Raw genomic sequence first — 24,441 nt, forward strand, 5'->3', positions numbered from 1 at the left:
ACTAATAGTTATAAAAAATAATTTATTAAATTCACGTCTCGCTCCGTCTTTTCACTTGTCTCTCGGCAAGCGCTTCTGAAAGGATTTTCATGAAATTTGACAATGGCAGTTCATTAGAATTTGTCTGATTTGAGGTTCTCACCGCAGGACAATGTAGATTACTTTCTTGTACGATATAATATTGTGTAATATGGTAGATAGTTACCAACGTTTCGGAGAAACCTGCTCCCCCTATTTTCAGGTAGAATATGATAGCAGTTAAGTTCCTCCGAAACGTTAATACCTATCTACAGATTTAGAGAGCGTGAAGTCCTGAAGTCAGAAACATTCGTAATTAAACTCCATCGAAATCTAAATTTTCGTTCAAATGGGAATAAAATAACAGAAACTTTTTTAACACCTACGCATTTTTGAAAATATCTCGAAGTGTAACTCGTTAAATACTTCTCTGACACATAGATGTCAGGAACAAGCGGTGCAGAAAGAAATAAAACACGCTTTTATATTCCTTGCATTTTCCCGCGAGGTTTACGGCTCCCGAGATGCCTGAGAAATGCGAGCGAACTCACGGTAATAGTTCCAGACTCACAAATTCTAATTTCTTTAGGGGAACTGGACAGTCCGTAACATGTTTAAAATAGCGTGACGCATATTCCATTGCTAGACAATAGCTCGGTAAACACACTCCCGATGTTACGCTCTCAGAAATAGAAAGACATCCATTGCTAGGTAACGAACAAATAAATATGCATTCTTGACAACAGAAGACGGTGTTTTCCGTGGAATCCGTGTCGAGGAATTATAAGAGCGCACAATCAGGAGCTATGAGGGAGTATAACGGAGTAGTTGACTCAGCTGTCAGCTGACAGTCGTAAGGCAGTCAAAATGGAGTGAGTCTTATGCAGCAACTTATTTTGATTTATTATAATTGATTGCGATTACAAGTAATTGTTGGAGAAGGTGTCAGTAAATCCAATCATCCAATCCAAAACCCGTTATTATTAGTCACGCCGTCATAAACGTTATTCTCCTGAGCAGAATCCAACTTACATCCTCGAGTTTTTTCCTCCAATTTTTATTTCAGCACGACTGCCTACCGGACAGACTGGTGTAGCAGTAAACTTTAGAATTATATTCGGGAGGTGTTCGGTTCGAAATTCAGCAGGGACATTGTCTATCAGGAAAGACTTCTCGGAATATTCTTCAGTCCATGCAGGCAAATGTCGGGATAGCACTTCGAGTAGGCCGAGACAAAAAATATTAATGTATTCATGTTTTAAATTAGACATTCTACTTCACTATTCATAAAAATGTTAATTGTATTCGGTAAAAATAAATACTTTTCCTACATTTTTAGGCTAAATTTATTTGTGTTAATGGAATTATTATTATTTAAATTACATAAAGTATCTTGATTTATCTCCTGCGTGCATTTTTGTTTATCTCTTCTTTACTCATGCTTATTTTATAATTGGTCTTAGGGCTATTAGATAGCGGCCTCCGTAGTATAGGGGTAACGTTCCCACCTCATGACTCGTAGTACGCAGGTTCAAATACCCGGCGGAGGTCGTCGAATTTTTAAGGGCGGAAAAATTCAGGGAACAAGTCCTCCGGGAGGGACTTTAAGCCGTGGGTCCCTTGTCGTAGCTTTACGGCACGTAAAAGAACCTCATTTCTCCAAAGGAGGTCACTGAGCAAAATTACGGACGTTTCCCGCCCAACAGCAGTCTCTAATACCTCTGGTAGATGAGGGAAGCATTATAGATACCTCTCAGCTAGTAGAGCCGGTCTCGCTGGCTGGGCGGGACTGATGGTAAGCACCAGTACCGATAGGATATAGAGACTGGTATAAATCGTAGAGGGAAGCACAATGGACCATTACAGGTCTAAGTGCATGGAGAAACCCACCCTCTCCAATAACTAACTAACTAACTAGGGCTATTAGATCATCACTAAAATAAACAAAAATTTGATTGCAATGTTTTTGGTTTGGTTAATGACGATTTCAATGCTCTGATCATAGGACCTAGAATGATAGGTTATAGTTGACTAACGAAATGAGAAGAATGTGATAAGAAGCAATCATTAAATAATTTAAGAATAATCCCAGTATTTATCTAAGAGGGATTGAGGAAAACCACTATAACCCCAATCCGGATACGCTAACCCCTGACCGAGATTTGAAACCAGCAACTCCAGAATATGGAGAACACAAACAGAGAATTTAATGATATTAGTAGTGCTGATGAAAATTAATAAAAAATCACTTTAATGCCTTTGTTTGAAAATATAAATATAATATATTTATTTATCGATAGAAGACTCAGATGTTGTACTTATTTTCGAACGTAATAATGTAGGTTTGAAGATGCTGTCAAGTTTTGTCTGAACAGAAAAGTGACTCATCTGCTTCCTAATTGCCACGTGTCTTAAAGTATGTACTCAGCTACGAACGGCAGTTTTCCTTCTCCATATTTCGATCCGGAATATCCGACACTCGGATTAACTGTAACGGGATTAGCAAGTGTTTACTGGATTATTATTGCTATTAATGCATTGTAATATGATGGGTGGAGCATGCGGGTCCATACACCGTTCGTAATTCACCCTAAGCGGACATGACCTACCCTATGCGGGGTGGATCCACTGGCTTCTAATCCATGACTGTGGCCTCACCACAACACGCTTACGTCTCATGTATATGCATGAAATGTACTGAATTTACGGACATGGGTGTGCGGACACAGACAGACCTATATCGAAGGCACCGAGAGTTCTTAAAAATACAACCCAGAGATGGCGCCTTCTCTAAACCTTCATGGATATTAATTGCACTGATTGGACATTATGGCGTGGCGCCTAAAAGCCTAATTATGTGACGTCAATTGCTACGTAACGGCTATAATAAAAAACACATACTTCAGTGGCAACGAATACATAGGAAGACCGGAGCCGCTATTTCCTTGAAACAGCTCCTCAATTATCCTCGCGAGGCTGAGTGTACCCCATTCCAGACCAACTACTTCTCAGAAAATCTGGTAGTGCCGGAAATCGAACCCGGAACCTCTGGATCTCTAGCCAGGAAGTCTGATCACTAGACTACAGGGGCGGTCCATTATGTAAAAAAAAAGTAAAGTTATCCCTGTACCAGGCAGTAAAGGCCCATAAGATTGTGAGACGTTGTGGGTCCCACATTATCTAGACAATCGGCTCAAAGATGGGGGTAAGGTAGTCAGCCTTATGCGCCGGCTGAGCTTTACTCCCCAGGAAAATTATTTAATTAATTCCTGGTACTCATTTCTGTTAGAGGCTGAGTCGACCCCAGGACCATAGTGCGGCTGGAAGGATTAGGTCAATTGAAAAAAAGTCCAATGACCTCATCGGGACGTGAACCCGCGACCTTCCGGCTTGTAGCATAGCCCCTCAACCAACTACTCTACCGCGGTCCATTATGTGATATAAGGAATATTAAATAAGTTTTTGCAGGACGTGTTGCACTTAAGACGGCGAATCTGTGCTATTTGTCGAATAACAGTAGCTAAACATGTTTACCGAGTTGCGTGAAAATCCGCCTGTTCGTTCTCAGGATATTAAGGCGAGCAGGCGCATGGACCGACTTCACGGTAACATAACATAGCAAGGCTGATAACTGCAACGGACTGTTTCTTGCACGGACAATTTGAGTTCCGTCGTGTGGAAGGGTGTAGTATCAAGTTGTGTACCTTGGAATCCATCCCTCCGGTACCGACTCGCGACTTCTTGCCGAACTTGACGAGATCCTTCATGTCTGGGGTGTATGTGCAGAGTAGCCGTGCGCCCTCCTGCGAAGGGGGCTTCGTGTATATTCCGTCTACGTCAGACATGAGGACTAGCAAGTCCGCCTGTACTTCTGCAGCCAGCATTGCAGCCAGACTGTCGTTGTCCTTGATGCTGATTGCTCCCATTCGATTCTGAAAATATCATAGCAAAGGAAATGTCTACAATGATATTTCCGCTATTCTGAAAATGTCAGCCAAAATAAATTGTGTACAAATGATAGACCAATGTGATTCTGAAAAGAACAGCAGGCTGATAGGCCCATGAGTTTCTCAAAATATCAGAACAAATGAAATGTTTAGACGGATACTTCACGAGATTCTGGAAATGTCAGCGCAGATAAATTGTCTAGGAAGATAGACTCATGTGGTTCTGCTAACATCACGACAGAATTTTCTAGGCTGAGAGCTCCCTTCTTGTTATGGACACAGCAGCATAACTGAATAATTTGGGCCAGGGTTATACAACCGACAGCTTTCTTGTCCTTATCACGAGGACAGTACACGAAATTAGAAGAACAGAATAGTGTAAAATAATATTACTCTTATCATCATTATCCTTCCAAATAAAACCGCAGTGGGTTCAAATGGAATATATCAATTACGCCTATGAGCTGTTTCATATTTCTGCCTTATTTCCTATAGGAGTTACGAAGGTTTAGTCGAATGCGGCCCACCAGTTCCAAAATTTTGCCGACCCCTGGTCTAGGCTGAGGTTTCCCACACGATTGTGAAAAGTACAACGGAAGTGATGTTTATGCCGTATAATTCTGGAAACAGCGTAATTACGTCTTTTCAGGAAATACGGAGATGTTTCATCTACATGAAGGCCTATAATTACCACAAGGTATCCATTCTTACGAAAGGAAATGAATTTCTTGAGGTTATTACACGGTTTTTTCCCAGAATGACAGTTGTGGCTGAGAAGACTGAAGGGAAATTTGGAAAAGGAAACAAAATGGAATAGGAATCCTTGACAGGTTGATAGTGTTTGAGGTGCCTAAATTACCCATACATTTTTGGTAGTTTGAAGTTCATTGCCACCTTTACAAGCGACCGCTATTGCTGTCCTAAGATATTAAAACCCAGTTGACATACACTCAATTTCTTGCAGATCAATTTGACATTATTCTCTCATTTACACGTAGACCACTCAAGTGGTGCAATCCGGTCAAATTTACCCACTGATACTTCGTTCGCATTTCTTATCTACGTGTCTCATCCATCCAATTCCCATTTTTGGATTACCCAAAAATTATTTGACATTTTCTGTATTTCCTCTTTCAATTTCTGTGTCTTAGCTTCAAATACGAGAGCTTTCGTAATATCTTTTTCACTTGAAGTGTGCCGTCTTCTGTGCTGTGGCGCTTTGTAAATCTTGTGTGAACCGACGTTTCGGAGGAGGGTATCGCCTCCTTCTTCAAGGTAGAAGATGGAGGTGATAAGTTCCTCCGAAACGTCGGTTTACACAAGATCTACATGGCACCACAACCCAGAAGATGATATTCGTCACAGTCACCGCTGTGAAAACCTTAAATCTTACACTTTCTCTTTAGTTTCTTGGGATGAGACTTGAGTCCACTTGGTACGTCGGCCACTAATTTTCCTACTGTACTATCCCTGGATAACAGATGATGATGATGATGATGAATGTGGAGCAGTTGGTGGAATGAGAATTCTCAATGAAACTGAAGTACTCGGAGAAAACTTGACCCAGTGCCAGTTTGTCAACCAGAAATCCCACATGACCTGACCTAGGTTCGAACCAGGGCCGCCGCTGTGGGAAGCCGGCGACTAACTGCCTGAGCTGTGGCACGGCTTTCCCTCAATCTTAGTAACAGAGTAGTCATATTTCCGTCCCTGTTGTGCACCAGGAGCAATACTGGGGCCAGAAATAACTACATATTACAAATACAAGGGGTCCCTGGCTTTGTGGCCATACCTGCCAGTAGACGAAGTGTCTGTTCCATTATATTAGATTGGCAGTAGCGTAGGAAGGTAAATCAGGGAGGTAGCACCTGTTGTGGCATATAAACATTCATTCGTTACTCATCGGTTTAGTTGAACTCTTGATGCAAAAAATTGAACAGAAATAAAGATAATTCTGAGTTTATAATTTTAATTTTCTGCTGGAGATGTGGACGGGACAGCCCCACGTTTCATTATGATACAATATACGCAAATTTAAACAAGTTTAAACAGGAATTTGAGGTTCTCACGGCAGTGATTATTCAGGTCACTGTCTTGTGAGATGTGACAAGATTAACAGACTCCGTGGCCTGTAGTTCGCAAACGAACTATACCGACCGAGCGACCGCCGCTTGTCGGCGAAGTTAATGCCAACTTTAGCGGATAGAGGGTGTTGCGTGGTCAGCGCAACGAATCCCCAAGGCAGTTAATTTTGGTTTTCTAGACCGGAACCGCTATTTCCTTGAAATAGCTCCTCAACTATCCTCACGAGACTGAGTGGACCCCGTTCCAGACCCACTACTTCTCAGAAAACCTTGTAGCGCCGGGAATCGAACCCGGGACCTCTGGAACTCTAGTCAGGAACTCTGACTACCAGACCACAAGGCAGTCGATGTGACAAGTAGTTTAATAATTAAGTGCGAACGATTCAGAACAGAGGAATTAGTAGAGAGGATAACATTTTGGGGCGGGAAAGGCAAATAAGTCAACGGGAATGATTGGCCTTTAAATTGCTTGTTTTGTCGCTGGAGGAAGAAGAATGCAAGAGGAAGGAAGGTAGGAGAATTTGAATAAGTTATTAATATAAAATATAAGTAAATGAGTAATTGAAAGACAAAGTGAAGGAAGATACAAATTGCGAAGAAAATTTTAGAAGAAGAAGAAGAGGAATGTGGGAGAAAAAAGGAAGAGAAAAGGGTGACCGTTGTAGGGTTTCTTTATTATGCTTACTTACAATCTACATCATTTCAGAGTATTAAGTAAATGTGCTGTAGGTGTTTGGCTTGCGAGGGAAACATCCAGTGATGTTTCTCCTATATGTAGTCTATTTTATTGATTGATGGTGTCTTGGGGCCATGTTCTGTTCAGTCTTCTTGTCACTGGACCGTTACTGCATAGCTCTTCTATTAAATCGTTGTCATGATTTACAGTTTGGTTTTTGTACCTTTCAGCCATTCTTAGTAATTAATTTTTGACGAAGGGTATCTTTAGGTCGTTATGGAGTGTAAGGTTGCTCACATACCGTGGCGCGTCTGCAATTGCCCTCAGTGTTTTTGATTGGAATCTCTGGATGTGACTGATTGTCAACGGCTTTGCACATCCCCAGAGTTGAAGACCATAGGACCAAATAGGTTTCAATATAGCTTTGTATAGTTGTATTTTGTTAGTCATAGAGAGCTTTGATTTTCTATTGAGAAGCCAATACATTTGACGATATTTCATGTCAAGTTGTTTTGTTTTAGTTTGGATGTGTTTTTTCCAAGTAAGCCTTTGATCGAGGTGGAGGCCGAGATACTTTGTTTCTGTGGCTGTAGGTTTTTGCGCGTTTTTCATTGTTTCTTGTGGGCACATTTCGTGTCTCGTGGTGAATGTTATCTGGACAGACTTCGTTTGATTAACCTTTGTTCGCCAAGTGGTGTACCAGTCACTGAGTAAATTAAGGTGATTTTGTAGATTTTGAGACGCTGTTAGCGGGTTTTCACTAATAGCAACGAGAGCCACGTCATTAGCGAAAGATGCTATCTTGGTGTTTTCGGTTTCAGGTGTATCAGCTGTGTAGATCGTAAATAGCAGTGGCCCCAGGACACTGCCTTGTGGAACTCCGGATTTAATGGGATACAGATTGGATTGTTGGTCTGAGTACTTGACGGAGAAGTTTCTGTCGGAGAGGTATGATTTTAGAAGGAGATAGTAATTTTGAGACAGTGAGTTTTTTTAATTTGAGGAGTAAGCCTTGGTGCCATATTTTGTCAAAGACTTCGGATACACCAAGAAATGCAGCATTACAAAATTTCTTTTCCTCGAGACTCTTGGAGATTTCATTTACAATTCTGTGAACTTGATGGGTTGTAGAGTTTTGTTCGTGAAATCCGAACTGATGATTGGAAAGTATTGTTCGTAGCTCATGGTCTGTGTATATCCTTTGAAGAAAAAGTCTTTCCAATACTTTACTGGTGACAGGTAGCAGACTAATGGGTCTACAGGACGATAGTTCTTGTGGGGGCTTTCCAGGTCTTTGTAGGATGACGTAATACTGCACTGCATTATTTCTGAAAGATTAGAATGTTAACATTCATAGCTGCTTACAAACTGAAGTACAGAACACTTCAGAGATTTCTTCTCAATTTTGGTACTACACTGTGTTGAAATGTAAGAGGTCGTGTGGGATGCGCCATAGCTCAAGCGGTTAGTCGCTTGCTTCCCACCGGAGTGGCCCGGGTTCGATCCCGGGTCTGGTCGAGTGGGGTTTGTGGTGGACAAAGTGGCGCTGGGGCAGGTTTTCTCCGAGTACTTCGGTTTCCCCTGTCAATCTTCATTCCACCAATTGCTCCACAATCTCCCTCACCTATCATCAAGGGCCAGAAGGGGCCGTAGTACAAGGGACTTAGTCCCACCCCACTTTTTTATTTATTAATTAACGACTGGGTAACCCAGAGCTTAATTACAATTAAAACTAATTGGATAACTAACGATTATTTTTTTTTCTAAACCTAATAGACGACGTGGTCGGTCACAGTAGCCGAGCGTTCTAAGGCATGCACTGTCTTCGCTCGCTTGGAAACCGGGATTGTGGGTTCGAATCCCACTCAGGGCATGGATGTTTAGTTTGTGTGTGTGCGTTTTTCTGTGTTTGTTTACAGGTAGAGGCCTTTTGACGAGCTGATTACCCGCCCAAGGAGTCCTACTGAATGTGTGAGATCTAGAAAAACCGAAGTGAACGGAGAAGTTCATGGAGGTAGGCATAGGCCCACTGGGGCTGTAGTGCCAAGGAAAAAATATACTACGTAAATTAAAACTAAGTCACTTCCACTGAATTACTTAGTACTTTAACATTTAACTAGTTCGAACTGTTTCTTCCGTTTGAGTCGTCTAATGATATTGTTCACGTTGAGAAGTTTGGACGCTTCAATGTTGACATGGTTTTCGAGTCACTTTTCATGAAAGGTGGCGGACTTAAGCCCCCCATACACACACAGTTTGGCCTTCCGATCGACCTTACAGGCAAAACTGTGACAGTTTACCCCCTCCCTTTCCTCCCCATACACGCGCAGATAAACCGGCAGCTTCATGCCACAATCACGGTCTTCCAGCCTATAATGCTGAGTCACACACGTCACGTGCTTCGGTCCTGCATGTAGAACTGACGGACTGACGGGTTTCCCACAGTCCAACAGTCTAAACGATTGGCCGGCCGGCCGGCCGCACCACACACACATCAGTTTTGCCTTTCAGTCTTCAACTGTGCAGACCGAACTGGAGGCCAAACTGTGTGTGTATGGGTACCCTTAGCGATGATATCTGTAACCGTCTCGATTCCAAGGTCAGATGAAGGTCGCTGTTACGAACGTACTATGGTGCGTTGACAGCACACTTTGTTCTGATAGCGTTGAATCACTTGAATATTGGATTCACTGGCGCAGCTCCAGAGCTGGATACCATAGCTCCAAACTGGACGTAGAATTTGTTTGTATAACGTAAGTTTATTGTGGATTGATAGCTCAGAATGCCCACCCCACTAGCAATAAAAGAAAAGAGGTCGTGTTCTGACCTTGACTGAACCTTTAACGATCTCCTCGTCTATCTGTGGTGGGGGCGTGACAGCGTCGTTTGTGTTGATAATAGGCACGATGTTGAGACTAATGAGTTCCGACAACGTGCTGAAGAGGTTACTCCGCGTCTCCTCGTTGTAGAAGTCCGGCTTAGTAACCAGGACCTGCAAATAACATGCGAGAAGCGTGAAATAACATCATTGAACGAAACAAAACGAAAATCACTTGAAATAAGGAGAAGTGTTTAAAATCTGAAGTGGATATTGTTGTATCCAGCTTCTTGCTGAACTTATTCTTAAGAAGGTACGTTGCAGTTAATAATGAGAAGCTACTGTCTTTACTACGATTCAGGTGCCTAGATTTTGACCCTTGGCCTGGTCTCAATCCGGGGAGACAGCATCTGAGATTCGTGGTTGACCAGTTGACCGGAGTTCGTGTTCCGTTTCTAATCTTCCTTCTGTCATACTGATCTGCACCATCCACTTTGTGTGTTAAGCCCTGAGTAAGCAGCGTGATATCACATCCACGGGTTTTAAATGTTGGATCTTATTTATGATCGGCACTTGGTGGTTATAGAGTGAAAAAATTAAGTGTTTTTTGTTTAAGGGAAAGTATCAAGTCAAAACATGTGAATAAAATATGTAGGCCTAATTTCTCTTGTTGATCCTGTATAGTCCGGTCTAGAAAACCGAGATTAACTGCTATGGGGATTCCTTGCGCTGACCACGCGACACCCTCTATCCGCTAAAGTTGGCGCTAACCACCGATAAGCGGCGGTCGTTCGCACCGTATAGTTGGCTTGCGGACTACAGGCAACGGGATTTGTTTTTTTTTTATCCTGTATAGTGAATTTATATAAAGTGATTTGGATCATAGATACATAGGCCTAGATGCATGGGGTGCGTACTGTTCATTAATTTGTTTCATTTATAAGTATTATTAATAATTATTATTTTGGAGGGGGTGGGTTTCCCCATGCACTGCAACCAGTTGTTGATCTATTGTGCGTCCCCCTGTAATTATTCTACCAGTCGCCATGCCCTTCCAGTACTGGTGCTCGCTATCAGCCCCGTTCTGCCAGCGAGGTCGGCCACCTCTCTGGCAGTGGTCAGTAAGTTTATGGCTTTGTTAAACAGAAAAATGCAAAAAAAAAAGAGAGAAATATTCGCGTGTTAAATTCAGATGTTGATCACCATCTCAGTATATATCTTTTGTTTCTCGAGTTGTTAATACTCCGATATGTTCCCCTCTCATGAGACCATCCCCAGGGGATGTACATATGAAGGGGAAGCTTTGAAATTCACATACATAAAAACAAATATTAAAAATTGGAATTATAAAGTTCTATAAGTTTTGAGAGCCAATAATGCTTTAAAATTCAGACATGTAGATCATTGTATTATGTGAGTATGTTTGTGCTATGTTGGTTTTCTTGTCTCATCGTCATTTTCATATTGAGACTGAGATTTACATCTGACTCTAATGCAGTCAGAATATCGAAAAAACAAACCCCATCAAAATATTCAGATGCTATGGTTTTCTGTCATGAGAAAGTTAAAGTGTACTGCATCAGTGTTCCTCGTGACACATGAGAACATTTCGGCGACATCACCTGACTTTTGTAACAGTTGAGGTTTGCAATGTGGTGAATGTTCAAGCTGTGATTATGTTACTGTTTAGTCTAGTAGGTGGTTACCAACTACCCAAGGAACTTATTGCCTCTATATTCATGGTAGAAGGGATTACCAAACTTGTAAGAACTTCCTATGCCTTTGGCGGAATTTGAAGTAGTTGTGCACGTCGGCCACCAAAGAAATGGAAAGATTAGTTCGTCTGTCTCGAAGAGCAAGGCCGCCCCATAGCTCAAGCGGTTAGTCGCTGGCTTCCCATCGCGGCGATCCGGGTTCGATCCCAGGTCTGGTCAAGTGGGATTTTTGGTGGACAAAGTGGCGCTGGGGCGGGTTTTCTCCGAGTACTTCGGTTTCCCCTGCCAATCTTCATTCCACCAGTTGCTCCACAATCACCCTCACCTATCATCTGGAGCTGGTACAGTTGGCCAGAAGTGGCTGCAGTACAAGGCACTTAGTCCCACCCCACTAGCAATAAAAAAACCGAGGAGCAGAAATATTATCTTTGCGGTTGATAATCATGCTGATGAAAAACATTGTATGCGTGCTATAGAGATGTTAGTTAATGATTGACCAGGGAAGTTGAGAATAGAATGAAATGAAGTTATAGCAAGGTACCTGCGCAATCTTGATACCGTACTGGGCAAACATGGCTTCATACAGGGACATAAGGCCAGATTGTCCAACCGCAGCGGCGGCTCGTGCGTCAAGTAATTTCCCAGTATCCTGAAAACATGAAGATATTTCAGTGGAGGTCAGGATTAGTAAAGTTTTATTACTTATGCCACTTTTTCCATTTCGGAGTGGCTGTGAGACATATAGTGTAACAGTTAAACGCCTCCAGCATATCTGATTCTTATCGAATTTTTCAATGTCTCTTTGTATAATCCTCACGACTTTATTTCACACGTTAACACACTGATTGCAGTTATAAGAGAAATGTTTCAGCAAATATTTTTGAACATATTTTTATGCCGGCATTTGAGTTAAGACCTTTTCGTGAGCGCAGAGCTCTCTTCTGTTGTTACTTTTACCTTAGGGGTTATTTGCGGTGATATCAGTAAATAGAATGCTGTGATGTATAGACCAATTGCTAGGTAACTGCTCAATAAACAACTTCCCGCACAGACATGTTCTTGGTAAACAGCCCGTTGCTAGGTAAACTCGTTCCAACGAATACGCAAAAATAGAGGATATCTATTGTTAGGTAATGGACGTGTTTTCTGTGAGGCCAGACCCGAGGGGACATAAGGAAAAGCAAACAGTAACTGAGAGTTAGAGTTAGACTTGACCCGTTTGGAGGCGGGTTCGAATACCTCCAACGTGACCCTGCGAGTCGTAGGAGGCGACGAAAAGGGAAGTCTCGAATATGAGACAGTAAAATATGATCGCGAGTCCCAAGGGACTCGGACCCGAGAAAGACTGCGCTGGCAAGGGCCAGCAGCATGTACAGAAGACAGACCTGTCCTCTTCTCCCAGAAGAACAAGACCATAACTATCAAACAGTAATAAATATCTGGTCATAAGCCCCAGGAGGGAGCTCGACACCAAGACTTACTGATTGACTGACTGACCGTCAGTCTCAATGTGACTTTGACTTTGCCCAGTCAGAAGAAGATGAAATATGTCACATAATGAGTTGTCAAGTTCTGAGTCAGAGAAAGAGAGAGAGAGAGCGTGTGAGAGTGCGTGAGCGTGTGTGTGTGTGTGAGAGAGTGTGAGTGTGTGTGTGAGTGAGTAATTGTGTGTGTGAGAGAGTGTGAGTGAGTGTGATAGTGTGTGTGTCGTAGATCGGAATTCATGTAGTCGGCAGTCGAAGACGAAAGAAAAAAAGGATTTAGACTGTGCCAAGAAGACTTAGTGTGTATGTTGAAGACTGTACGACTCGTACATGTGCTGTAGTTACAGTGAGACTGTGATAAATCCATTGCCAGGAAACGGATAGTGAGGACTAGTAAAAACACACTGAGACGATCCAGTGAGGAGTGGTTTGTAGTGTGAGAATCGGCAAGAGTGTTATACTTAGTTCTGGTTACGACTTGTGAGTGATCAATAAATCCAATTACCAATTAGAGCCCTGTCTATAGTCATTAATACATGTGATAATTCATAGCATTGAGTGATAGAATTATATATAAATTATAAGATGGTTGGAACCAATCGTTACCTAATGGAAATACTAATGTGGGATTTACGTAGTGGGACTGAGGAAAACCATCAGAAATTTCATTGAGGATGTCCGATATCCCAGCCGAGATTCGAATCGAGTCCTTCCGTAACTCTAGCCTACAACGTTACCGCTACGTAAACCTGCTCAGCGGTACTGTATTATGAGAGAGGGATATGGACTTTGACACGAACTACAAGCGTGTGCATATAAATTCTACGCGACATCTGAACTTTCGCATCACGGGACCGGCTAATTTGAATGCTCAGTCGGTCTAAATCGCATTTCACGAATCCTGAACCGCGAACGGACTCGGATATTCACAGTTTGGTACATTCATTAAAGGTCATGCTAGAAGCTGTTCCGATCTCACACTTTAATATTAGTGTGAGCTTTATGAGTTAGACCGCCTCTGTGGTCAGAGTTCCTGGCTACAGATTCAGAGGTCCCGGGTTCGAGTCTGGGCGCTACCAGATTTTCTGAGAAGTAGTGGGACTGGAACGGGGTCCACCCAGCCTCGTGAGGATAATTGAACTATTTCAAGGAAATAACGGCTCCGGTCTAGAAAACCGAAGATTAACGGTCGTAGGGATCAGTTGCGCTGACCACCCGACACCCTCTATCAGCTAAATTTTGCACTAATTTCGCCGACAAGCGGCGGTCGCTCAGTCGGTAGAGTTCACTTACGGCCTACAGGCCACGGAGTTTTTTTTTTTGGTGAGCTTTATGACATACCGGGTAATGCTTTGCCGACAGGTTTTCATTTCTGCCTTGCACTTCAGCTTATGAGGTTATGATTTACGGTAGAAAATCCATCAGCAGCAAAGTTGTCCCTGGCGTGATTATCGACTTCGATAGAGGAGACACCAAGCGTCCTTCAAAAGGGGGAGAATTTTCGTTATCACATGAGACAGAGAATTTAGCTTCGCAGCGTCTTGGCCTCACCTCTCTGGTATGATCCTTCGGCGACAGTGTTTCTCTCATGCTGAGGGACATGAGGAGTTCCTGCGCCATCTTCTGCTTGCCAAATGCCACGGCACCGCTCGTCACCATGATACATTCTCTACCCTCCAGATGGCATTCGGCAACCTGCCAGCAAATATTGTGCATACTACAATATATCCTTGTAGTAGTAGAATATACAAAACTATAATTTTGCCGGTGGTTCTGTATGGGTGTGAATCTTGGTCTCTGACATTAAGGGAGGAACATAGACTGAGGGTGTTCGAGGAAAGGGTGTTGAGGAGAATATTTGGACCGAAGAAGGATGAAGTGTCAGGAGGTTGGACAAAACTGCACAATTAGGAGCTTCATAGCTTGTACTTTTGCCAAACATAATTAGAATGATTAAGTCAAGGAGGATGAGATGGGTAGGGCATGTAGCACGAATGGGGAGAAACGAAATGCTTATGGGATATTGGTGGAAAAGCAGGATGCAAGCAGACCACTGGGAAGACCAAGACGTAGGTTGGTGGACGATATGAAAATGTACCTTAGAGAGATAGGATGGGATTGGATGGAATGGATTGATCTGACTCAGGATTGGAACCGATGAAGGGCTTTTGTGAACACGGTAATAGCTCAGTTGCTTACAACTATGAGAACGGCGTTGTCAGGTGTACAAATAATGTTCTTGCAACAGTGACCTCAGAATTATCGGGCACGTAATAGCTTACATACTTGCAACAACGAACCATGAGGTACATAAATAGATAACACGGTTGCAACAGTGAGGCATATAAATGCATGAACTGCATGCAACAACTAGCTCAGGGTCATGAGGCATGTAAATAACTCGGGACATGACAAACCGTACCTGTTCCACAATGGATGCGAGTCTTCCCAGGGCCAGGCCGTGCTCGTCCTCGCGAGTGATGACAGCGCTCCCCAACTTGATGACCAGTCGGCGAGCGTACTTCAGCTGACTGCGGTCAGTGAACATAGGCCTGCGATGCTCGTTAACAGTCTGGATTCCTCGGCTCGACACACCGTGAACCAAATCCTGCGCTCCGAAATTATCAAAGAGATACAGCACGATCCAGTAGGGATTCCAGCAATGAAAGTGAGAGATTAACCCCAGAATATGTGTCGTTCTGTGGTCTGAATTTATTTGGTGCTTGAGGAAAACAGTGAAAGTTAAATCTTCCCCCACCAATCGTATTTCAACAAGTAAAAGTAACCATTTGTGGTTCTTTGGCGTTCTAACCAAGTGAATATAACAGAATAAGTTGTAAAATAAACATGAATGAGGCAAAGAGTAAGACAAATATTTATTTTTACTAAGGCCAGTATTATAAATGATTATTGCATGACCGTCTTTTTTCATGTTTACTGGTAGAGTAATAGTTTAGCTATTTTAGAGATAATGGACGGGAAAGAAATAAAATGTTATATTATGCCATCAGGTGTGTTATATATTTCTTTAAAATAAACATATATATATATAGGATACGTTCGAAATATGTTCCTAGTAAAATATACACACACAAACATATATGTGCGCATATGCACATGTGTACACATAAAGTGTACATACATAATGCACATACACATACGTCCTTATGTATAATGCCTCTAGCAGAAAAGAGTATCAGAAATTTTCCTGGGGGCAATGGAGGGCCGGCGCGTAAATCTGACAACATCACCGCCATCTATGAACCGTCTAGAACATGTGGGAGCCCCGACGTCTCCCAACCCTATGGGCCTCCATGGCCTGCCTGTTCATTTTCGCAGGAATCTGTTTACCGAATCTGGCTCCGCTATTCCGGCTTTCAGGCGTCATGTCACAATACATACATACACACGCTCATATACATAATTGCACAGCTAATAGTAGTTACCGTTTAAAAAAAATAACCAAATATTTTGCTGCCTCAATATGCATGTACCGGTCTCTGTTTCTATAGTTGAGTCCACACAGAGGGATAGAGACTGAGGATCATATGTTTTTGAGCAAAAAATAATTTTCTCAACGCTTTATTTGTTAAGGAAGTAACATTTCGTAAGGAATTATTTTAAAGGAAGCAGTCTTGTCATAATTGTGGTTATAGCCAATCATTTGACTGGAGGGACTGAGGAGAACAACGGAAGTCTTAGCCTAGACAGCGGTTGCCCTGGCCAAGATTCGAAACCAACGCCACCAGAGTATTATTTGAGAGTTTCCGTTAGAGCATTCTATTCTCTCAGTACACCTCTTATAATGAACCTTCACTAAAAACGTTTTGTCAGAAGCAAATATTACCACTGCCGCAACCTCCACCATACTCGTCTGACTTATTTCTGTATGACATTTTCGTGTTCTAAAACTGATAACTTCTTTCGTAGGGTCTCCATTTAAACAACTTAACCCATTAAAATCCAGTGATTATAATATGTACCACCTTATTTAACATAAAAAAGCTCTAAAATTCTGCCGACTGTGTGTGTTGATGCCTCTCCTATGGTTCTTACAGAAAACAGCGACTCTTTCCCTAAAGAGCATTAACTTGCTGGGCTTTGTAACGGAAACTTAATGTGTTTCCTGTGGGGTACGAACTGGATTGCTATATATTCTGCCCATGCAGTGAATCTGTGTGTTCCGTATGGTTCTCACAATAAACAGCGACTGTTTCCCTAAACAGCATTAACTGGCTGGGCTTTGTAACGGAAACTTAATGTGTTTCCTTGTGGGGGACGACCTGGATTGCTATATATTCTGCCCGCAGTGTATCTGTATGTTCCGTATGTTTCTTACAGAAAACTGCGACTCCTTCCCTATGGAGCATTAACTGGCTGGGCTTTGTAACGGAGATGTAAAGTGTTTCCTGTGGGGTATAACTGGGCCACTTTGTTCTTAGGGGATATAAACACGGGGATCTAGCCTTCCAGGTTGGGGGAGTGTCGAATTTGAGACTCTAAAGTATGGGCACGAGTCCCGCGAGACTCGGACTTGAGAATGACTGCACTGGCGAGGACCAGCAGCAATTGTATACTACAAACCCATCCTTTCGTCAGAAATGATATTACATAAGGCCTATAACCGCAAGTGTTTAGTTGAAAAATAACATTTCTGGTCGTGGGTCTCAAGGGGTAACGCCAAGACGAACTGATTGACGGTAAGCCGCCATTCGTAAAGTAACTCTGACTCTGATGGCAGTCTTAAGGTTCGGCCACACAGAGCGATACGCTATGTTCGCTACGTACGCTGCGTACACTCTGCGACGCAGCTAACATAGGGAACATAGCGTACGTAGCGTACGGAAGTCTGTGTGGCCTGTCACATTGGCAATAAAGGGAGATATTTTTTTGTTCGTATAGCGAACATAGTGTACGTAGCGTGCGTCACGTACGTAGCGCTCTGTGTGGCCGAACCTTTAAAGGGTTAAATAGATCGAGGAAAGAGAGGGCGTAAACGTAGAATGACATATACGTCGAAAAACATGACATCAGCGAATAAACATACCTTGTTTCTGACAGCATTTGTTATAGTTTTTTTAATGCTAGTGGGGTGAGACTAAGTCCCTCGTACTGCGGCCACTTCTGGCCTACTGTACCAGCCCCAGAAGATAGGTGAGGGTGATTGTGGAGCAATTGGTGGAATGAAGATTGGCAGGGGAAAGCGAAGTACTCGGAGAAAACCTGCCCCAGCGCCACTTTGTCCACCACAAATCCCACTTTACCAGACTCCGGATCGAACCTGGGCCGCCTCGGTGGGAAGCCAGCGACTAACCGCTTGAGCTATGGCGCGGCCCTTCGTTAAAGGTTAGTGATAATAAGCCTATATAAGTATATGCATTATTTTTAACATAAATATTCCGGTTATTAATTGGTCTTCGAATTGTACAAAAGTGACGTCTGTGTTTATCAGAGCACAGTCAATTAAATGAAGATCACTCAGCAGGACCCGTTCTGCTGTGCGCTCTGTTTTAGTGTATATTTCTTTCTCATGCAAAATCATTCGGTGCTTAGGGCGGAGTATGCAACCCACTATTCAGCAAAGTACTCCAGCTTCAAATCAAATTTATTCTTTAGTTTCAGTGATATTAAATTCTTTTTTTTTATTCATTATAGATAACGCGATTCTAGGCGAACCCTTGCACCACATTTGTTATATGAGTTTTGTTCAAATGAAGAATGTGCTACTGGCCGTATCAGCGCATAGGTGGTTTAACAAATTCTACTCAGATTGAATACGGGAGACTTTTACTAAAAGCTGTTGAATAATTCCGATTTTTAGCCGTATTGGTCCATATTATGGCCTGGTTTTCATAATAAAATTAATGAATTTTTACCTAAAGGTAAAGGTAAAGCTATCCCTGTAACAGACCATGGAGGCCCATAGGGTTGTGAGACGTCGAGGGTCCCACATTTTCCAAATCAATCGGCTCAAAAATGGCGGTGAGGTTGCTAGTCTTACACGCCAGCCGCCCTTTACTTCCACAGGAAGATTCCTTTACTCATTTCTGTTAGAGGCTCAGTCGACCCCAGGGCCACAGTGCGGCTGGAAGGGTTACGCCAGTTGAAAAATCCAATAACCTTATCGGGAATTGAAACGGCTTGTAGCATAGTGCCTCAACAAAAAACGATATTGCGTGCATCGCGAACGATTAACTGGAGATGTGGTCGATGGCAGTCGTGGCTTAATTTGAGGTGGTATCCCTGTACATTCCTGGAGGTTCTGAAGAGAAATACCATCCCCTTTAGTGAGCACAACCATTGTCCAAGTGGAGATTTGATTTGAATGCCTCACAACTACACGCGAAGAGCTTTACCGGGTCAACTTGATGGATGAAGGAGAGAGATAACTCCTGCAGGACACTGGTAGTCTCCTTGTGTGTGAAGGAAATGGGCTGAAGAGACATTACCACAAAACATTGTCTTCAAAGCGTAAACTCACGAGTGACAATACAAAGGTGGTTTGTTACTCTGATGTTATTCCTAGACAAACCGAGGCCACTTCTTTGTTGGAATGCCCATATGAAGACGGCAGCAGTTAAGTTGGGGATTTGACGCCGTGTAGTCAGGTAGTTAACTGAAGATTTAGAGGAATACTTTGCTTCCATCTTCAGAATTGAAGAGTACGTCATGCAACTAGCCGGCAGGAAGAGGGTGTCAAGCGAAGCAAAGCCTGTTTCTTGCTGGCTATATGTTTCACCTACACATAAACAATAATGGTGGTGGAGGCAGTAGGTTCCTCCGAAACGTCGGTGAACTATAGGACTACACGGAGTCATATCCCAGAAGTTAGCACTGTTTATAATTGTTGCTATAAGAACATGATTCCGGCTACGCGTAATTGTATCTCTGACAGAAGGAAAATTCGAGTTGCCAAACTATTTCGATTGCTTATAATCGATATCATTCAGTCCCATTTACTTCAAAACGGAACCCTGGGTCTTCTAAGAAGTTATTTAAATATTAGGGTTTGCTGTGAATCCAGATTACTTTCTTCTTGGTTCGCAGATGTTGGTACTCATGACGATTATCAGCAGCGTTCCGTTTCTGAAGAAAGCACTTTCGGACACATCCATGAAGAGTAAATACACAAAAATAACCACGTGTTTGTACACACCACATAGAATCGAACGACCACATTGCATTTCCTTTAATTGCCTTGTCTTCACAGACTTTCATTGGGAACACGGATTTTATCAGAGCCCCCATGCCCACCCTCAACGCATCAGTTGAAGCTCGTAGTTCGCAGGTTTGATTTTAACAGACAGCGTTAGATTACTAACACAGAAGCACAGTAGCTGTTCTATACAGGACACAGCTGAAACCGCAGTTCACAATTCAGGACCTTCCTCAGACATCAGTCCCTAACGGTGGTGCTGTAGGACCGAAACATTTAACAATATTTCATAAGAAGTCCGTCAAAACTGATGGATGTTGTATTCTTATCAATTAATTGGTGAATAATAAATTTGAAAAGTTTTGGAAAGAAATGATCGTGACCAAATCTGAGACACTATCCTGGCATTTGCCTCTAAGGACTGAGTACAAGCATGAAAAAACCTCGATCAGGGTTTGATGTATTCGGACCGAGATTTTAACTCGGGATCTCCGAAATACGAAGCACGACTGCTACCTGCTCGAATGCGACGTTCGTTGGAATGATATGTGTTTCAGTGAGAGGCATCACGTGTTTTAGAAATATCGTCTGTTTGTTCAGGGATTTCATTTTAAGCAGAAAGAATAATACAGCTATAATTGTGTGTTTTGACCGACCGAGCGACCGCCGCTTGTCGGCGAAGTTAGTGCAATCTTTAGTGGATAGAGGGTGTCGCGTGGTCAGTGCAACGGATCCTCACTGCCGTTAATTTCGGTTACACCCGAGCCGCTATTTCCTTGAAATAGCTCCTCAGTTATCCTCACTGGGCCGAGTGAACCCCGATCCAGACCCACTACTTCTCAGAAATTCTGGTACCGCCGGGAATCGAACTCGGGACCTCTGTATTTGTAGCCAGGAGCTCTGACCACTAGACCACAGAGGTCGATATAGTTAGCTTGCGGACTGAAAACACAGAGTTTGTTTTTTTACTATCTTTGTGTTTTTTGGCCAAGCTTATCGCGCCAACGAGAGCACAGTTCTTCACGAGAGTAGTTTCTCTTTGTGTGTGTTCCGCGTATAAGCCAGCCCCCTCCCTCCTCATGCGGGGCGGTCTGTAACCAACGCGGTCTTGGACGGACAATCTAACGCTGTACTTGCGGAGAGAGCATATGGAAATATCACCGGGCCGACTTCGAATTCAGGTAGCAGTATCGACTGCCCAGTGCAATAAATAAAAAAATCTATGAGGGAATACAGAAATGGGAATGAGGAACCACAGATGGAGGCGTAGAAGAAGGAGGGATGTGAAAAGCTGAAGACTGAATGAATTAATAAAAAACGAACAATAAAAGGAGGAGAGACTGCAACAGTCAATGGTCGAACAAATAATAATAATAAAAAAACTTGCTTATTTGTGTAATTTGCAAACATGAAACTTGTATCTTCAACTTTAAAATTACGAAATTTTGTATAAATAAATAAAACAATTGTTCAAATTGTAGACGTAAATATATTTCTTCGTTTACGTTTGGAATTATATATATTTACGGTGTTTCTTTGTAAAACACTGTATCCTCCTGTTTTATAATAGTTTCTTGCAGTGATGACCATGAACATTATTATTTTCTCGTAGAACCTACCGCACTTCACAGCTTTATATCCCAGAAGATAGTACTGTGTATACCCGTACATGTAATCAACAGGAATAATACATTGTTGAAATTATGTAACGTTTAAGAGACGTCACAGTTGAGTCGGGCCAGTTGATAATTTTTTACCGAGAGAGAGTGTCATCAGCGTGTCACGTATGCTGTATGAAGTTCTGGACACGTGAGAGAACCATATTTGTCACAAACAGATGAAGATACCGTTTGACTGAATACTAAAGACTGGCAGTGTGTCCCTCACTTCATCTGCCAGCTGTCTAGACCGCATCTACAGCTGTTCTCCCACTCTTTGTCACCAGCCGCCCTCTGGACTCGGCTCTCCAAGTTGCTGCGTCTTCTAGTCAGAAGCAGAGAGCATGGAAGTGGCTGAGAAATGCTTTAGGATAGGTGATTTATGAAGACAGAAGTTGAAGAATAACGTAAACAATTTCAGTGGAAATCTTGGCGGAAATGAAAGTTAATTTTAAAATTAATCTGAAATAAGTAGAATGAGAGAGTACAGACTGGATTAAACTGGCTCACGTTAGAATATAGTACCGGGTTCATATGAACGTGGTATGAGTTGCGGTTTCCATAAGAGACCTTCTAGTTAAACCTGTTTATTTTCGAAAATAGAAAATAGGTGTTACTATGAAAATGTATTAATAGAGAAAGTAAATACAACGTATAAAATTGACATGAAATATATTCAGAATAATGAGTAACGCATAAGCACAGTGAAACATGTGAAGTGATTAAATTTCCACATTTGAAGACACGTTACAGAAATACTGATTTTTTTGCGTAAAATAATGCACTGAGAACGACATGGAGGAGTCGGTGAGAAATACGAGATACTGAGGAATACTTAAGATTGTACACGTAGAAACGTAACATTCCCGACTTTGCAACATCTGTGTTTCTGTAATGATCGCGGTGCTGCTGAATGTTCTGTAATGTTCCACTGAAGAATTTTAATTCTACTGAAGGAAATCCATCAAGCAACTTTAGTCTCAGAGTCCTTCACCCGACGTAAAGCGAGTGAATGTCAGGAATTTCAGCTCCCTAAACCTGCAGGCTTCTGTGGCCAGCAGGTCAACAGAACTTCTTAAGTTTTATCAACCTCAAATTCCTGTCTACTAGTAGCATGCTGAAGCTCACGCACGTGTAACAGAAGAGAAGTCCTGACGACGTGCGCTCATATCTTAGCGAAACACAACTTCAGAAGTTCAAATAAAAAGCACAAGATTTTGAAAAAAGCTTTGTTCTATGATGATTGTTCTTATAAAACATTGGATATATTTTTATGTGCTATGGTATGAAAGAGATATTCCAATTTACTACACGACGAATTTACAGGATTTTCTATAAACAAAATGCTATTAAGTTTTAGTTGAACTTTCATTCATGGGGTTCATTATATTGGTTACCACAGACTGCAGCCACCTCCTCAAGTTGGTTCGTCGCTCCCTGATTTTTGTACCCTGAAGATGGAGGCGATATGTTCCTCCGAAACGTCGGTTCACACAGGATCTACACGACGCCACATGGCAGAATACTGTATTCTTCATAGGTTGAAAGCTGTTTGCAAATCGCGGGCCGGTGTGCGCCTTGGAAGCTCTAAACTTTGTCCCGCTTATAACCCCTTTACACGGACCGCGTAGAAAACACCGCTATACCTTGCTGTAGTTCAGATGGTTCCATGAAAAAATGTTTGTTTGGGAAGCCATAACTCACTGAATGTTGCCGTATAATTGCTAATACCGCAGTCATTGCCTAGCAACGGGTCTGCTTACTAAAATATGTTTATATGACTTTCGGAATAGGATGGGGCTCCCATATTTGTGACTTGCACAAGCTCCAACTGACATTTCACTGACCCTGGTCAGGTCAGCTGTCCTCCGGGCCGAGTTCTGAACAAAATGTCTCCTGAATATGAAGCAGGATTACTGTACGTACATCGATTACATTGTTAAAGTTTCCTTTGATCACTCCAGTTGTAATGTAGATTCCCAACAGAGTTGAGTCAAATGGTAATGTTTTGCCTTGTGTTCGGGAGGTAGCCGCTTTGTATCTTGGTCGTGGTTCATACTATTCTCGTAGCTTTGAACATTTCTCTTCAGACTCCTCTGGTAATCGTGAGGATAATACGTTGGACTAAGCCACAAACAAATTTTCCCAGTCCTTTGCACTGGATCATGCAGTTCAATCGGTCATACTGCCAACTCATCCCAGGCTGTTATCTCTAGAGGAAGCCAAATACAGGCTCGTTTGATAACACAGGAACGAACGGATCGTTAGGGCGCTATACGGGATATCAGTCTCGTTATAAGGCTCCCATTAATTTCTGAATTGGTAATTGAAAATTAAACACAAAGGTATTTGTGCTCCTTGCTGCGTATAATGAACCCGAAATTTATATAATTAATTAAATTAGTAATATTTGTATCAGAATTGTTATTTTTTCAAATTTAATTACTTTACATTTCACTTTATCCGTTCCTCTTATGCCTTTACGGCGTCAAGGTTATTTATATATTTTTATCATTTTGCAGACGGTAGGACTCATTAGACGAGTGACCAGTTCCCCGCAACGCCTCTACCTAAACACAGGACAACACAAACACAGAATAAACACATACACATACTAAATATCCGTGCCTTGTGTGGGATTCGAACTCACGATCTCAGCTTCAGAGCGAGCGAAGATAGTACATGCCTTAGACGGCTTGGTTACCGTAAACTGCTATCAGAATTTAATATACTATATATATACCCTTGGCTTTAGTCCGCAAACGAACTATACCGACCGAGCGACCGCCGCTTGTCAGCGAAGTTAGTGTCAACTTTAGCAGATAGAAGGTGTTGCGTGGTCAGCGCAATGAAACCCCATAGCTGTTAATTTCTGTTTATCATAT

The 24,441-nt window shown here is 42.3% G+C and overlaps 2 protein-coding genes across 4 annotated transcripts in view; one reads left to right on the forward strand and one right to left on the reverse strand.

The window, feature by feature from the left end:
• LOC111871160 (putative tyramine receptor 2) overlaps positions 1–24,441 on the forward strand; it is a 248,106-nt gene that overhangs the window by 70,379 nt on the left and 153,286 nt on the right. The gene's annotated exons all lie outside the window — the stretch shown is intronic.
• Positions 1–24,441, reverse strand: part of LOC111871155 (delta-1-pyrroline-5-carboxylate synthase) — a 44,825-nt gene that overhangs the window by 15,577 nt on the left and 4,807 nt on the right. Inside the window, exons 3-7 of the mRNA XM_023864035.2 lie at positions 15,165–15,350; positions 14,294–14,437; positions 11,800–11,907; positions 9,553–9,717; positions 3,723–3,950 (exon numbers count right to left, since the gene is read on the reverse strand). Coding sequence (XP_023719803.1) covers positions 3,723–3,950; positions 9,553–9,717; positions 11,800–11,907; positions 14,294–14,437; positions 15,165–15,350 — 831 coding nt within the window. The remainder of the gene's footprint in view (positions 1–3,722; positions 3,951–9,552; positions 9,718–11,799; positions 11,908–14,293; positions 14,438–15,164; positions 15,351–24,441) is intronic.

The sequence above is a fragment of the Cryptotermes secundus genome, unplaced genomic scaffold (genome assembly GCF_002891405.2).
Source record: "Cryptotermes secundus unplaced genomic scaffold, Csec_1.0 scaffold282, whole genome shotgun sequence".
NCBI lineage: Eukaryota > Metazoa > Arthropoda > Insecta > Blattodea > Kalotermitidae > Cryptotermes > Cryptotermes secundus.